The sequence below is a fragment of the Oncorhynchus mykiss genome, chromosome 12, assembly GCF_013265735.2.
Source record: "Oncorhynchus mykiss isolate Arlee chromosome 12, USDA_OmykA_1.1, whole genome shotgun sequence".
NCBI classification, from domain to species: Eukaryota; Metazoa; Chordata; class Actinopteri; order Salmoniformes; family Salmonidae; genus Oncorhynchus; species Oncorhynchus mykiss.
Window position 1 is genome coordinate 22698300 of NC_048576.1, and position 16588 is coordinate 22714887.

General features: G+C 43.7%; 1 protein-coding gene across 8 annotated transcripts in view; it reads right to left on the reverse strand.

The window, feature by feature from the left end:
- LOC110537220 (protocadherin alpha-C2) overlaps positions 1 to 16588 on the reverse strand; it is a 63284-nt gene that overhangs the window by 4601 nt on the left and 42095 nt on the right. For 7 of the 8 annotated variants that reach the window (XM_021623094.2, XM_021623097.2, XM_021623095.2 and 4 more), the window contains exons 2-3: positions 8201 to 8259; positions 3433 to 3518 (exon numbers count right to left, since the gene is read on the reverse strand). In XM_021623094.2, coding sequence (XP_021478769.1) covers positions 3433 to 3518; positions 8201 to 8259 — 145 coding nt within the window. Of the gene's footprint in view, positions 1 to 3432; positions 3519 to 8200; positions 8260 to 10949; positions 15744 to 16588 lie in introns of those variants that run through there. The other variant, XM_021623093.2, reaches the window with a different exon arrangement.

Sequence of the window (16588 nt, forward strand, 5' to 3'; positions counted from 1 at the left end):
GATCCTTAAAGTGAAACAGTGTGTGTGTGTGTGTGTGTGTGTGTGTGTGTGTGTGTGTGTGTGTGTGTGTGTGTGTGTGTGTGTGTGTGTGTGTGTGTGTATGCCTGCAATGACTGTAGCATGCAATGCAAGAGCTCTCAGAAATAAAGTAAAGTAAATAAAATGAAACAAACACATAGATCCGCTCTGGTACCCTCTTCAGTACAGTAGCTCCAACAAGCCCTAGGGAACCAAAAGTACTGAAGAGGGTGTCGTACTAGCTCCAACAAGCCCTAGGGAACCTAAAGTACTGAAGAGGGAGTTGTACTAGCTCCATCAAGCCCTAGGGAACCTAAAGTACTAGGGCTTGATGGAGCTAGTACGACACCCTCTTCAGTACTTTTGGTTCCCTAGAGCTTGATAAAGCCAGTATGGCTGAACAGCTCAGATAATTGTGGCACGCAGCCATAACAATTATTTTACATTAGAAACTAAATTAAACCTCTGTCCCTGGTTAGTGTGGGGAAGTTATTACATTACAACAACATTACCTCACCTAAAGTACATCACTTCCCTCAAGCCCACTGTGATTGTGTTAATGGGGGTAGCCTATACTGATCAACAACATTTTGAGTGCATTGATTATTTGTCAAAGCAGGTCAGTTGAGCTTGTCATTGGTTTGGAGAGGCCCACATGTTTGAAAGTGGTGTGTGTAGATGGAATAATCTAATGTATTTATCAAATGTGCACCTATTGAAAGAAACCAAAAAACAGTTCTACACCTGTACTTCCTCTTCTCTTTCTGTTTTTATCTCCCCTCTCTTCATCTCTTTTGCGTGTCTACATGAGAGAGTTGTATCAATTTGCAGAATGTTACTCTGTGGAAGATGTGAGTCTAATTCTCAGCGGGGACTATGCAGGAGCAGGCGTGACATGCTCTGCACACACAGTGCCTTTGTATATCCAGTAATATGGAGGCTTATTTGGAGCTCTGCTCTACCCTGACCATTGCCTATTTCCCCCCTCCGCAAACATCATATTAAAATGATCCTGCTGTGGCTGCTGATTTGCAGGTTACTATAGCTTTCTGTAAGGAGGTTAACATGGTACTCAGCTGTCTGGGGTGATTCTAGCCTCATTTCAGCACCCAGTGTTCTACATTCAAGTCCATTATTCCTGGTCCAATCTGGGTTACTCCTCAGCCCATTCTTCTTCTTTGTTCTACACATCCCAATTTAAAGATCATAAGTTAGATTAAGGTTTCTGAATATGAGTGTGTGTTTATGTTATTTGTGTGTGTGTTTTATTTGTATTATTATTCTACGCTATTTATTAAGTGTGTGTGTGTGTGTGTGTGTGTGTGTGTGTGTGTGTGTGTGTGTGTGTGTGTGTGCACATGCTGTATCCGCATTCTTTATGAATACATTTTTCTCTTAAAAGCTCACTGTATTTCTGTCTTTTCCACCTCCATTTTCATTCTTCTCAATGTCTGACTGTTCACTCTTTCCTCTTAACACCTATCCATCTCTTTTCTTCTCTCTGTCTCTCTCGCCCCCTTTCCTCTCTGTTTCTCTCTCATCCTCTAAATCTTCCATTCAGCTTTTGAATGGTTGCCATGGAAACTGCTTTCACCCACTCCCTGTTGATGTAGGATGGTGCAGCAATCTCTCAGTTAGACAGAGTTGCCTAGAAGCAAGTCACAGCTTTCCCTAGCAAGTACTGCAGGGCCCTGACAATCCTAAACCTTTCTCTTTCTCCAAACCCCCATACCTCTCTTTCCTTTACCACCCTTGTCATTTGTGTCTCTCTTTTGTCCTCTCGCAAATTACTCAGAATTCCAATAGTACTCTAAAAAAGATGGCTGTCTTGCCATGCTTTATTCAACACCCTCTCTATCTAACTCTGTGTCTGGTCTTAATCCAACCATGCCCCCTTCCCCTTTCTCTGCAGGTAACTCAAATGAATCACATTGAGGAAGTATACTCTCTCTTTGAGGTGCAATAGCACTACTATGCAGTATGTGAATTATTTCCTTTACACTTCCAACCCTACTTGATTCAACATTTAGAAACAAAGCCAATCCTGCTATATGACATCATATATATACTGTATAAGCCATAAGGCTTTGCTTACTTCCCCTATAATGAAAACTGTCTCACCCTGCAGCATACCAGGATGTAGCACTAAGCCCCTATTAACCCTGCATGACATTTCTGATAAGCCTGCAGTACACTCTGCATGTCCTCTGCCTCCACAGAGTATTGGATTCTCTGCAAGACCACAGAGTGCAAGTTTTCCCTAAGCTCAAAAAAACGTCAGTCAGTAAAAAGAAAAAAAATCAATAGCTTGATACACTCTCTCCCTCTCGTTAACCTACTCTCTCTCTCCCTCTCGTTAACCTACTCTCTCTCTCCCTCTCGTTAACCTACTCTCTCTCTCCCTCTCGTTAACCCTACTCTCTCTCTCCCTCTCGTTAACCTACTCTCTCTCTCCCTCTCGTTAACCCTACTCTCTCTCCCTCTCGCTAACCCTACTCTCTCTCTCCCTCTCATTAACCCTACTCTCTCTCTCCCTCAATCTCCCAACTCAATTTCAGCTTGTGCAGACACACACATAGAAACAGACACACTTCAGTCCATCACCGTGCTGATACCTCAACCACCTTAAGGTCCTACACCTGTACTCTAACTCTTGTCACTGGACAGTAAATCGATGAGTCCTCAGCCTGGGCTGGCAGGCATTAGAGAGGAAGCAGGCAGCTGACAGGAACACCAAACCAGCGCCTAGGCATTCTGACAACCCCTCCGAATACAACCACAGGAGCGAACCAGTCAACTGTGATCAAGTCAGCCCTCTCTGTCTCTTTCACTCGCTGTCTAGTTATCCCTCTCTTCACTACCAGACAGATTCCTAAAATAGTCTTCAAAGGCGATTGTTTTCGCTCCATTTTATCTAAGATACTGTGTATATGGACAAATGAATGCCTTGCTTTCTCTCTTCTTTTGTCAGTGGCAATGGTTTTAAATGTACCACTCCCAACAGCACCCCATTACAACTATTAAGTTGGGCATGGTGCAGTGTCACACTTCACTTCACTTATCAAAGTCTGTCCCAATTTCCCCTACCTAACCAACAGACAGATATTAGCCCACATTTTCTTGTCTTGTAACAACTTCTCATTGGCTCTTTTATTTTGGCAGATTGTGTTGCTGTCTGTCATTGGCCTTCCTCTAGTCTTTCCAGGATGCTCCCTCTGGAGTCTCAGCGCTAATGATTAGCATTCATCTGGCAGGGATTCTAAAAGGTCACCTGCATGTTTCCCATCTGACTTCCTTATTTCTATTTATCTTCTGTCATTTCACATCACTATGTGTGCAGAGTGCCTCCATTACAGGAGCGGGCAGCAGATAAACACTGTGTGCTTTTGACCCCCACCCAGCCAGCCATTTCACCTGCAGCACTGGACACTGTGGGCCAGTTCTGGACCAGCATCCCCTGTGCTCCCTGCATCACTGACGACTCCTCCATATGGACCGAGCTGGAACACAAAACACACATTCACGTATGCTCATTAGATACATCAATATTATCCCCTGTCGTATCAACACATTAATAAGCTGAAAGTAAAGTATAGCTTTGGTCATAGCCTATCAAAACCAGCCAGATGTGTGTGTTGGCCCACCAGGTTGTTTAGAAAACCTCAAACATTCTGATTGATGGCATCACAATAGGCTACCAACTCAGTCCTTAGTCAGTTTTGCCGCCTGATGTCATAACTCAGGCCTGTACATTCTGATTGATGACATCACCATAAACTACCAACCCAGTTCTTTGTCATAGTTTTCCTGTACGATGTCATAATTCAGGACTGAATATTCTGATTCATGACATCACAAATAGCTGCCAGTTAAGTTTGTATTTAAATATTTTTCCGGGTGATGTCATAACTTGAGTTCAGGTCACAATTGATAGTTTGACCATCATTCTCCAAGTATGGATCACCTAAAGGCTATGAATAGTTTTTTTTGCAACCCTCAAGCTACCAACATATTTTACATATACCAGAGAAGAAACTACTGGAAAAAACAACAATAATAACAAAATATCAACTTATGTCTTATCAAAACACCATTAGACATGTAATAAATAAATAAAGACTAAAACAGACTTATTTTAGCAAAATTATCAGTTATTTGCATATTCTGATTAACAAAAATATGCATTTTTCTTTTATATAAATGTGTAGTTTTACAAAGTACAATCCACATTAGTAATAAAAAGCTAATTTACCATCATATAGCATCATTTACTTTTCAGATTATTTTAATCAATACTACTTTTGTCATCTGTATGTGGTAAAAACTACTTCCATTTAAATATATTCTTAAAAAATTGCAAAAAGGGATTCTATTCACTTCAAAAAGTAATCCTTTGAGACATTGACCAACAAATATGGCTTAGTTTTCTTTATGTAATTACCCCACAGCCAGAATTAGCATCGCTGTTAGTGAAACAATGGGAGTGGTAGGGGCTTTGGCAGCATGCTTCAAAAAGCATAACCACATGTTCTAAGTCACTTCAAAGCAAATTATATAGCAACTAAATCATAACAAGTTGCACATATAGAATATTGGAGGATATTATAGGAATTCTGGTATTTGTATCACATTTTCAGTAGAATAAAGCATTTTTGGAGAATAACTTTGGTTTTGTACACAGTCAAACGATGTGGTATTGAAAAGTACAATCTTAGGCAAGTACATGGGGAGCTAGCTGCAGTGTATCTCTGCAGGTGATCTGTCTATCTGGTCAAAATGAATGAAACAGGTCCCCTTCCACCCTCGGATGATGTGTACTACTTAATAGTATGTCTCCAGAGAAACCTAGATTAAAATAAAGGTCCAATTTATCAAATGACTATAGGGCAGGGTTTCCCAAACTCGGTCCTCAGGACCCCAAGGGGTGCACTTTGGGTTTTTTGCCCTGGCACTACACAGCTGATTCAAATAATCAACTAATCATCAAGCTTTGATCATTTGAATCAGCTGTGTAATGTTATAGCAAAAACTAAAATGAGCACCCCTTGGAGGTATGGAAGCAAGGGTTTGGATTGGCTGTGTGCAGAAAGAGGTATAGGGAGTGTGCCATTTGAAACTGCTGCAGCAATGCCAAGACGGTGGATGAGAGTCTATGAGAGTCTATGTCACCATGATACACAATCTCTCTGCATACCAGATAAATCATCAATCCAATATATCAAAATATCCTACTCAAATGCATTAAAACCAAACCGGAAAATCCGACTCCATTGAGATAGTACACAAAAGGAGGACCTGCACTCTTAGCAGATGATTGCGTAATTGTTGTAGAATGGCTAAATTGTATGCATGGGAGAAACATTGCCCCTGGAGGAGAATATTAATGTGTTTGTATAGCAGTGCTGTTATTAATCTAAAATGTCTTCTGCCGTCTGTGTTCACACCCTCTGCCCTTCCCTTCCCTTCACTTCCCTCACACACACACACACCCTAGTGCGCATGCACACACACTAGGGTTGAATGGCGGGAACCCGGTTACCAAGATTTACCTCCCAAAACCACTCCCTTTTCCAGTGATAAATAACTGCCTAGAATCCAGAAATGATAATACATTATTTAAATGAAGAGCATGGGGTGAAACAGAACTGTTAAATTATATACGATATCTAAATCTGGCTTCTCTAAGCCTCTGCATGATGAATCAACGCTCAGGGTGGGGACAGACAGCCCATCTTAGTATGGAGTGCAGTTCCCAATGCATGAAGACCCATCATCTCACCATGGGAACTATTTTTCTTAGGCCTACATTTTCTGCAGCATAGCCTATGCTACAGTAAAATAAACACAGAATGAGCGTCTAATTTACCCGTCTCCATCTGGCTTTCAGGGGTCACCTTGTTTTTTAATTGTAAATAATATAATTGTTTTAATTGCAGCTCCAGTTTTAAAACAGCTTAGCACTCTAATATTATTGCTCTAAATCAGTGCACGCGCGAGCAGTCTCTCCTTCTCTCTCTCCTTCACCCCCATTTCGAATTGAATCCAAAGTAGATCATCTTTTCTAGATTGATATATAGCCCTATATATACACAGTGGGGCAAAAAATTATTTAGTCAGCCACCAATTGTGCAAGTTCTCCCACTTAAAAAGATGAGAGAGGCCTGTAATTTTCATCATAGGTACACTTCAACTATGACAGACAAAATGAGAGAAAAAAATCCAGAAAATCACATTGTAGGATTTTTTATGAATTTATTTGCAAATTATGGTGGAAAATAAGTATTTGGTCACCTACAAACAAGCAAGATTTCTGGCTCTCACAGACCTGTAACTTCTTCTTTAAGAGGCTCCTCTGTCCTCCACTCGTTACCTGTATTAATGGCACCTGTTTGAACTTGTTATCAGTATAAAAGACCGCCAGGTGGAAGTTTAGGGCTACGGCCATTCCCCGCAGAAATGTCCGGGAACTTGCATTGGTGGAAGACTGGGGAAACATCTCACAGCAAGAACTGGCAAATCTGGTGCAGTCCATGAGGAAGAAATGCACTGCAGTACTTGATGCAGCTGGTGGCCACACCAGATACTGACTGTTACTTTTTTTTGACCCCCCCTTTGTTCAGGGACATATTATTTAATATCTGTTAGTCACATGTCTGTGGAACTTGTTCAGTTTATGTCTCAGTTGTTGAATCTTGTTATGTTCATACAAATATTTACACACAATTTGCTAAAAATAAACACAGTTGACAGTGAGAGGACGGTTCTTTTTTTGCCGAGTTTAGATTGTGTGTATTAGGTTTTGTTTTGGAATTTGTTAGATATTAGGTTTTGTTGTGGAATGGTTAGATATTACCTGTTAGATACTGCTGCACTGTCGGATCTAGAAGCATAAGCATTTCGCTACACTCGCAATAACATCTGCTAACCATGTGTATGTGACCAATAAAATGTGATTTGATTTGATATGTATGGTTCCCACTGTGAACCATGGAGGAGGTGGTGTGATGGTGCTTTGCTGGTGAAACTGTCTGTGATTTATTTAGAATTTAAGGCACACTTAACCAGCATTGCTAGCACAGCATTCTGCAGCGACACGCCTTCCCATCTGGTTTGTGCTTAGTGGGACTATCATATGTGTCCATATCCATATCCATATGTGTTATTTCATAGTTCTGAGGACTTCACTATTATTCTACAATGTAGAAAATAGTTTTTTTTTTAAAGAAAAACACTTGAACGAGTAGGTGTGTCCAAACTTTTGACTGGTACTGTATAAATATATATAAATATATTCAGTACCAGCCTTATACAAATAGGCCCTATTACAGTATATTTCAAAATGTTTATCAAATTTGCTAGCCTATACTTGTAACTTTGTAGGCTGCATGTGCTGCACTAGAATTCCATGTTCTCTTCTGCTTTATCATGGTTTGAACGATGTGTGTAATTCCAGTCCATATAATACAGTATAATACAATACAGTACACACTTCACACTCAAAAAGATTAGCCTACTGATTTTGTTTATTTACCCAAGAGAGCATACACACCCCCCCAACCGCCAGGGGCTACTGATTAACACATTCATGTAAATAACGAAACGGTCTGCAGCCCTTTATAGTGTGTGTGTGTGTGTGTGTGTGTGCGTGCATGCATTTGTGTGTGTGTGTGATGATCTGAGGCTGAGAAAGCTCCCAGTCAGTTCATCAGCTCATTTGTCCTTCACGGTTCCTTCTGAAAGACTGTGTATCTGGGAAGAGTGGTGCTTGGAATGTAGATGACCTATATACACTATGGCAGAGCAGAGGAGCAGAGCTACTGGGGCCTGGCTGGAACAGCATGGCTCTGCCCCACTGTCTCTGTGTGTACCCCTCTGGGGTGGCTGACAGGACAGCCAGGGCACAGCTGGCCCAAACAGGGCAACAGGGGGCTGAGTGGGGTCAGACACATGTTGAGGAGCCACTAGTGGTTATGGATTCTGTTGTTAATCTGATCTGAGACCTGTCTGTGGTCATGTTATGCTGTCTGCAGGCAGGTGCTTCTGCAGAGTGCAGTAGTCATAGTGGCTGCCTCCCAGTATACTGTAATATACTGTAATTCTAAGAGCTAAAAGTCGTAAGGGGCTTAGGAATCTTTTTAAGGAGGGTAGAATTTACAAGAGGGCAAAAGAGTAAAGTGCTTACCTCTGCATCCCTGTCCTCAGAGAAGTGGAGTATTGCCAGTCAGCATTTGGGGCCTTCGGCTAAGAGAGAGAGGGGGGGGGGGGGGGGGCAGATATGGTCTCATTAATTAATCATGGTGCACATCCCAGCTCTGCATCCTGATTGGAACACTGCAGTTCTGGAAAACAGTGTATCACTGCCATCAGATACACACACACATGCCCTTTACCAAAGCAATGACTTTGAGAGACACACTGATACATTATTGGATTACCTGTGTGTGTGGGAGTTCTTCTGTGAGAGAGAGAATGTGTGTGTGTGTGTGTGTGTGTGTGTGTGTGTGTGTGTGTGTGTGTTTGCTGATGAAGTTTGCTTGAATGCCATGAGCTCAGAGCTCCAGGCAGCCCTTTTAAATTACTGCCTCATCAGTCACACTGCAGCTGGGCTTTGAGCTAATCCAATCAGGACGAGCCCCTCTATCACCATCCCTGCTCATGTTGGGCTGGGGTTAAGACGTAAAGGGCGGGTCTCCTAGGGCAGTCACACATTACTCAAGTTCATTGATGTTTTCCTCCAGAAGGCTGCTGCTCCATGTGGATGTGGGTTTTTTCAATTAATGTAGTTTGTTTTCCACAAGGTTTACACATTGCATGAAGGTTCATAATGGAGCTTCAGAGATTTCAATATGTATATCTTAAAAACACAAATCATAACCACTGACATCATCAGAGCCCTAGACATCAGATCTGTGGGTAGGGGTGAGTACTGTAGTAGTTTAAGACCCATACCTGTTTAGGCTTCAGTAGGTACCCCAGATAAAGAGGGTACATAATGTTATTTAATTTGTTTCATTCTGAAGGGAGTATCTCCTGCTCTGAGACACAACCTCTCTGAGTGAATCTAATTTGTGGGGCTGGAGGTTAATTTAATTTCCACCACCATTCTTATCTTGGCCAGATGCTGCCTCTGCTTGTTGCGCCATCTTGACCCATCCACGACCACAACCTAAACCCCAAAACATTCCAATCAACCCCATGTCGCCTCCGAACTACATTCTGATAATGTTTTGACAATCAATCTATCCAATGCAGAGAGTGGAGCGCTGAAACAGTAGAGCATCAGATCGTATGACAGCCAGCCCATTAGAGGACACAACCCAGATCTCTGCTCGTTAGAGTAAACATGAGTTCCCGCCAATTAAACAGAGACAAAAATTCAACAAATCAACCTTAAAAGATGGCTAATGTAGGCAGAGAGCTCATGGATCTCAAAAGACATAGCTGCTGAATACAGCCATTTGCACACTCTCCAGGAACGTTCATTCCTTGAGCTCTAGTCTGTAATGAAGCACCCCTATTGGGAGTTTTACTGAGGTTAAACGAAAACTCAACTTGTGGTTCCTCGTTAGAGAACATGTTTATCATGAGTGCTGCTGCAATACAATGCAATTTTCATTTCCTGTAGTACTCAGCCTTGGCTCCTAAGCCATGCTCGACCATGAATGCCAACACTTTCCTACGGCAGCATAGTGCTGCAGTAGAATAGGTTCTAGAGAGGAGAGACAGCAGGAAAGACTGCTAGAGAGAACTCTGGGTGAGGAGTCAATGTGGCAGACTGGAGAGGAAGGAACACAGGAGTAAAGTTATGAGAGGATCTTTCAGTTACTGCAATTTAACACATACGTTGTTGTGACTAAAGAAAAAGAAGACACAAAGACACACACACACACACACACACACACACACACACACACACTGTGCAGCCACATTTAAACTGGAGAAATCACAGGCACACACAGGCACTGTGAGATATGATGAAGTCAAACACACTTGGATAGAAAATGAGCCAGTGGTAGAGTCAAAATGACCTGCACTGACTGAATATGTGATGACAACATCAAAGTGAACTACAAATCCCTGAATCATCAAAAATACAGCAGGACTCCAGAAAGTCTTCCAATCTTACACTGACACAGTGTGAGTGCTGAGCTCGGTGGAGGAAGTAGCTACACTGTGCAACTAGAGAGAGGAACTAAGAGACACACAGACACACAACCATACACACACACACACAAACACACAAAGAAACATGTCATATCTGACGCAGTCTCAAGATGTACTGGCAAATAAAAAGAATATGACAACAAAGCAAACAATATGACAATGAACGACTTAAGCTAGCATGTAAAACCACTGAGCCTCTACAGCCCTTCATGTAACAGACAGTTCAAAGAACAGTGGTAGGATGGAATGTGTTCTACAACACTCATCTAAAGACAACCAGCACCAACATACCCAATACATATAAAGCCTAGTACAGAGGTGTCAAACTCATTCTGCCCTGGGAACCACAATAGGTCTTCAACATGGTCCAGAGAGCCACTCTGAAAATGTTAAATTTTTCCTCACCGTCGAAATTTGCAAAAGACAGTCCTCTATCCTTTGTTTTTTTTTTAAACATTTTTGATACTCTCTAGCTTTAATTTCTGTGATTATTAGTGAGCTGGACACAGTCAAGAAACTTTATAAATGCAGGTCCATTATAATTTCTACACACTTTCAATTTGGGTTTAGTCATTTTAAAGTATATTGAGAAAAGCATATCGTTTTTAAATCATTTCTGTACTCAAACCACCAGCAGGCTGTATGCTTGACACCCCTGGCCTAGTATGTCATCTGGAGAGGTGGCAGATTGTGAGGCTATACTTCTGTTATGCCATGTATGACCTGTTAGTCATTTGGCTTAAAAGAAGAGGAAAAATATGACGCACCTCTGGGCAGACTTGCAGTGAAGCGTCGGGCATGCTTAGTCTCCGTACAAACCCACTACCTCCTGTGAAGAAGCGCTCAGAACCCCAGGTGCCGCTAATGGGCCGGCCTGTGTTGTAGAACATGAAGGTGTCGCTGCCTGAGGTGGCCGTCAGACAGGTCTTGTAGCAGTAGGTCTTGGTCATAGAGCCATTCCCACGCACCTCAATGTAGTGAGGCTCCACCTTGAGGTCTCTCCGCAGCGCCACATTGTTATTGGGTTGTCCCCCACCACCACCTACTATACTGCTGCTCCCGCCGTCAGGGGGGGTCTTTTGGGATACGCAGCAGGGGGAGCAGGACCCAGGCTGGGTGCAGTAGGCATGGCAGCGCACGATGGCCAGCACCACCACAGTTACCAGGAACACAAAGGTGGTGGCGCTCAGAGCCACGATCAGATAGAGGGTCAAATTAGAAAAGAGCAGGGTGCTGTGGGGCCGGATGACCCTCTTAGGGTCAGGGGTCACCTTGGGTGGCACCTCCATGACAGCCACATTGACAGTGGCAGTGGAGGAGAGAGGCGGCTGGCCGTGGTCCCTCACCAGCACCGTCATGCTGAAGGAGGTGGAGTTGTCCTCCAAGACCCTGCGTGTGGTGCGGATCTCCCCCGTGTGTTCATGCACCTTGAACAGTTCCAAGTCTGTGCACTGATCCAACACATAGATCAGCCAGGCATTGGGACCTGCATCTGCGTCGTACGCCACCACCTTGGTCACCAGGGCGCCAGCCTCAGCGTTCTTCAGGACTGTCTCTGTGGAGCGCGTACCGTTGCCTGGGGGATTGACGATCTCAGGCACGTGGTCGTTCTGGTCCATGATATAGATGTAGACAGTGGCCACCCGGCTGAGGGGGGGAATGCCCCCGTCCTGAGCTTTGACCTGGAAGTGGAACTCCCTGAGTGACTCATAGTCAAAGGCGCGCAGGGCGTAGGCCTCTCCCGTTTCGGCCTTCACAGAGACGTAAGAGGTGACAGGGATCCCATGGTTGTTGTCGTTGAGGACAGTGTAGGTGATGCGTCCGTTCTCGTTGACATCTGAGTCCTGGGCCTTAACAGTGCACAGTGAGGCCCCGGGGGCGTTGTTCTCCGTCACATAGACCGTGTAGGAGGTCTGCTCGAAGCGTGGCGGGTTGTCATTCACATCAGCCACATCCACCTGTATGGTCTTTTGGGAGGAGAGGGGTGGGGTGCCGGCGTCAGTGGCGCTGAGGGTGACATTGTAGGCAGCGGTGGTTTCACGGTCCAGGAAGGCAGAGGTGACCAGGGTGTAGTAGTTTCTAAAGGACTTGATCTTGAAGGGGAGGCCCAGGGGTATTTCTAGGCTAACCTGTTTGTTAGCACCAGAGTCCCGGTCTGTGACACTGATCAGGGCCACCACGGTGTCAGCCCTGGCATCCTCCCTCACCGGGCTGGAGAGAGAAGACAGGACTATCTCTGGGACGTTGTCATTCACATCCACCACCTCCACCACCACCTTACAGTGGGCTGCCACAGCACCAGGGCCTTTATCCATGGCCTGGATATACATCTCATAAGAGTTGGTCTCTTCATAGTCCACATTGCTCCTCACTCTGATCTCTCCCGTGTTGCTGTCCATGCTGAACATCTGTCTGACTCTCTCAGAAGTGTAGCTGCTGAAAGAATAATACACCTCACCATTGGTACCCTCGTCAAGGTCTGTGGCATTCAATTTGATGACCAGTGTGTCTTTTGGTGAGTTTTCTAACAATTTTACTTTGTACACTGAGCTGTCAAATACAGGGACATTGTCATTGGTGTCCAGGACTCGCACATTAATTTTAGCTGAACCGGTTTTTGCTTGCGTTCCGCCATCAGCAGCAGTCAGAATTAATTGGTGGTAAAGCGCCAGCTCGCGGTCAAGGGGCTTTTTGAGCACGAGCTCAATGTGCTTGCTGTTGATGGAGGGTTTGTTGGAATCCAGCGCGAAGTGTTCGTTTGGGCTGAGTCGATATAGACGAACGGAGTTGGATCCCACGTCCGGATCCAGGGCATTCTCAATGGGGAAACGAGACCCTGGTAAAGCCGATTCTGTCATTTCCAATTGATACTCATCTCTAGGGAACTTCGGCGCATTGTCATTAGCATCCACAATCTCCACCTCAACATTGTGCACCTCGGATGGGTTTTCAACAAGCACCTCTAAATGTATAAGACAGGTGCTGCTTAAATCACACAACGTCTCTCTGTCGATTCTTTCAGTGACAATTAATTTTCCATTTTTGGGATTGACATCCACATACCGTTTTCCAGTGGTGGAGGTTACCTTTATCTTTCGATTTGAGAGCTTTCGGATATCCAACCCCAAATCCTGCACAAGATCCCCCACCGCCGCTCCATTTTCTAATTCCTCAGGAATGGAGTACCGTAGTTGTCCAAGTGAAAGGCCACAAAATAAGAAAAATACAACAAAAGAAAGAGCCACATTGTTTCCTATACAGTTACATATCCTCGTAACAGCCATTGCAAGCTCATGGGATCCGCAGACGGATTAAATACAGCTTTCCGCCTTTTTAGCTTGCAGTACCTCGCCTCCCACCACCGCATTAAAATAAGATAATTGGTTCCCCGTTAAGTGCAGGAGGAACGGCACATCCATTCCGTTATCTGTTTAAATGGATACTTCTCCAACGCATCCATGTTGTCTTTGTCCGTGATGTATTTTTTCTCCCCTCAGCGCGCGGCTGACGGGTGTGTTTCCCTGCCACTGGTGCTGCGTATCTCGCTCTCGCGCGCAACGGTCTCTCTCTCTCTCTCTTTCTCCTCTTCTCCTTCCCCACTGGTGCAACCTCCCCCCGTCCCCATCAATTTCTTCCTGTGTCTCTCTCTCTACCTCCAGTGCTCAATGTGATGGTGTCGGTGCAGAGCAGCGGGGGAGGGTCCGTGTGCTCAAAGACGGTTGGCTCCATTTCACATATCAGCACCTTAATTAAGAACAATAACAGAACTGAATACAAATCCACCGCCTTAGATTGGTTTAATTTATGGCCATTTACCGTGTCTGTGCACATGATCAATTGAGTCACCACTGCAATTCATCACTCGTTTAAATGGATATGGAAAATCAGCACTGCTGTATGGTTTAAAATTAAATTGTTAATTTGGGCTGTCCCACCAATTATTCTCTAGTTTTTTTTAAATCATGATATCAAATTTGCAATTAGCCTGCCTCATGCTGCGACGCAAAACCCTGCAGTCAAATTGTACAACAGGTAGCCGTTCTCAAACATGGCACGTTTTGGGGACTGTCATTTCCCTGATTTGTTTGAACCTGAACCGCTGCATGGCGGCTTCCCCTAAAGCAGCTCGAATAGCTATGTCCTCTGCTATAGCGCACCCTGCGCCTCCACATTTGGGAAAGGCATATAACGATGCAGATCACTGGCATCGCCCTTACATCCACAACCTCTAACACCGGGATCGCTGTCAGTGCTAGACTTCAGTGTCAGCTCAAATAATCACATCTAAGATGCCCGTGGTGTCCCCAATAAGCCCTACGTCTCATTCCCTCTCTGTATCACCACTGTGCACGCGGAACCCGCTTATTTTCTCCACCATCATCCTAACTATCCAGCACCATCACTTTCCACATCATCATCACAGTAATAATCGTCATCTTCATCATCATCATTAACATTATTGTAATCATCTTCATCATTGTCAAAATGTTAACAGATTTACACGAGACAGTGCAGACCATATTGGCCAGCATGCCCCAGGCACGCTCTCTGTGCATCCATCAACAAAATTAGAGTACATTAATCTGTCACTCTGAAACTACTGTCTATTCAGAGTGACAATTGAGTCCTGTGCACAAGAGTTGGCGAATGGGGAACATGTGGTAGGCCTATTACTGGGCAGATACTTTAAAACATCTGTCTTTATAACATCTGTAGGCATACAGGGTTTATGGCACAGACAGAATTCACTGTAATGTTATGGATTTTAATGCAGTAGTTTACTTTCTCATTGAGCAAGTTAACACAAAGTCAGTCATATACTGTCAGTTTTGGACTAGTAATATCTTGAAGTTGCTAAATCGCCAATACAAACCTGCTCCAGCATATAATTAACATATAATTAATTAACCTTACCATCCAAGAAAACAAATACAGATGTAGCATCTTAATTTGAGCCAGTTTTTTACAGCCGGAATATAATCCTGCAGCAACAGGAAATGTGAATTATTATGTGGATTATAATTAATGTACATTTTTGTTGGGGTTGATCATTTTTTTGTAAGGGAAAATCAAGTCTGACATTACAAAGTGGAAATTACAAACTTCAGAAGCCTTTTTAAACTTCAAATACACTACAAGTTGTTTTCCTGCACTGCAGGAAAGTTCCCCTGGAACAGGGTGATCAAATTAAGATCCTACATCTGTAGAACAAGTGTTTTCCTACAGAAAAGAAAGAAGCTGCTTTCTGTGGTTAAAGCAGGAGGGCACAAGACTTCAAGATGATAGTGTGTTGCCAATGTCATGTATTTGCTGAGAAACACTTTGTTTGGGGCGCTGACTTCAGTGAAATAAATTCAGGTGACTCATTAAATCACAACTTGAGTACCAAAGTTAATGATGCTCAATACATTTTGTACCGAGAGCAGTGAAGTCAGTGTGTCAATAGCTTTAGCTATATCTAACAGGCCGTTGAACGGAATGATTTGCTTGTGTTACACACTCTATGAGCTTATAAGGTAAACTCAAATGTGAAAGGTACTGTTTATTTACTTTTGATGTTGCGACGTGTGTGTGTGTGTGTGTGTGTGTGTGTGTGTGTGTGTGTGTGTGTGTGTGTGTGTGTGTGTGTGTGTGTGTGTGTGTGTGTGTGTGTGTGTGTTTGAGAGAAAGAGAGAACGGCTCTGACTCATTACCGAAAAGCCCATTATCTCCAACACAGGCCCATGGACTTGTAAGTCTAAACCCAAGCAAGGCTATGTGTCATTGTGAGGACAGATGATTCCGAGCGAATCAGGGGATCTTGGGATCTGGGTGAATTATTCCTGCAGTAAGCAGCGGACTACAGATCACTGATGCACTGAGCAGCCAACCCATATCCGCAGTCCTCATGCAATGGGTAACCCACATCCTAACGACTCTGGCTGACCAAGACACCCTGACCCCATCACAAGAAGAGGAAACGACAACTCTGAGCTGGACTCGGAAAGGAATACTGGGTGGAAAGGTCACCAAGACATATCTAACATAGCCAATCTATTCTAGAGATTCTGTTGATGCACACCAGCAATAAACCTTTATCAATCATGTCATGTTATAGTGTTGGATACTGAAGAACCAAAGGGAAAATGACATCTGGAATGGTTCCACTTAGACAGTTTGCATAATTTCCCAACTTTACACTAACAAATAAGGGTAGCAGTAACTAAATAATTTAATGAATAAGTCATCTCCTGGTTTTATATCCTGATTTTCATCTGTTGACATGAGAGTAGAAAACAAAATGACATTTAGTCTTTCAGCTGGAGGGACTGGTTATCACAGCCTGAAAAACAACACAATCCTATCAATTACACACACAGCAGCACAATCTTTCCACCTGGCTCCCGCAGCAGGGAAAAGTACCTCT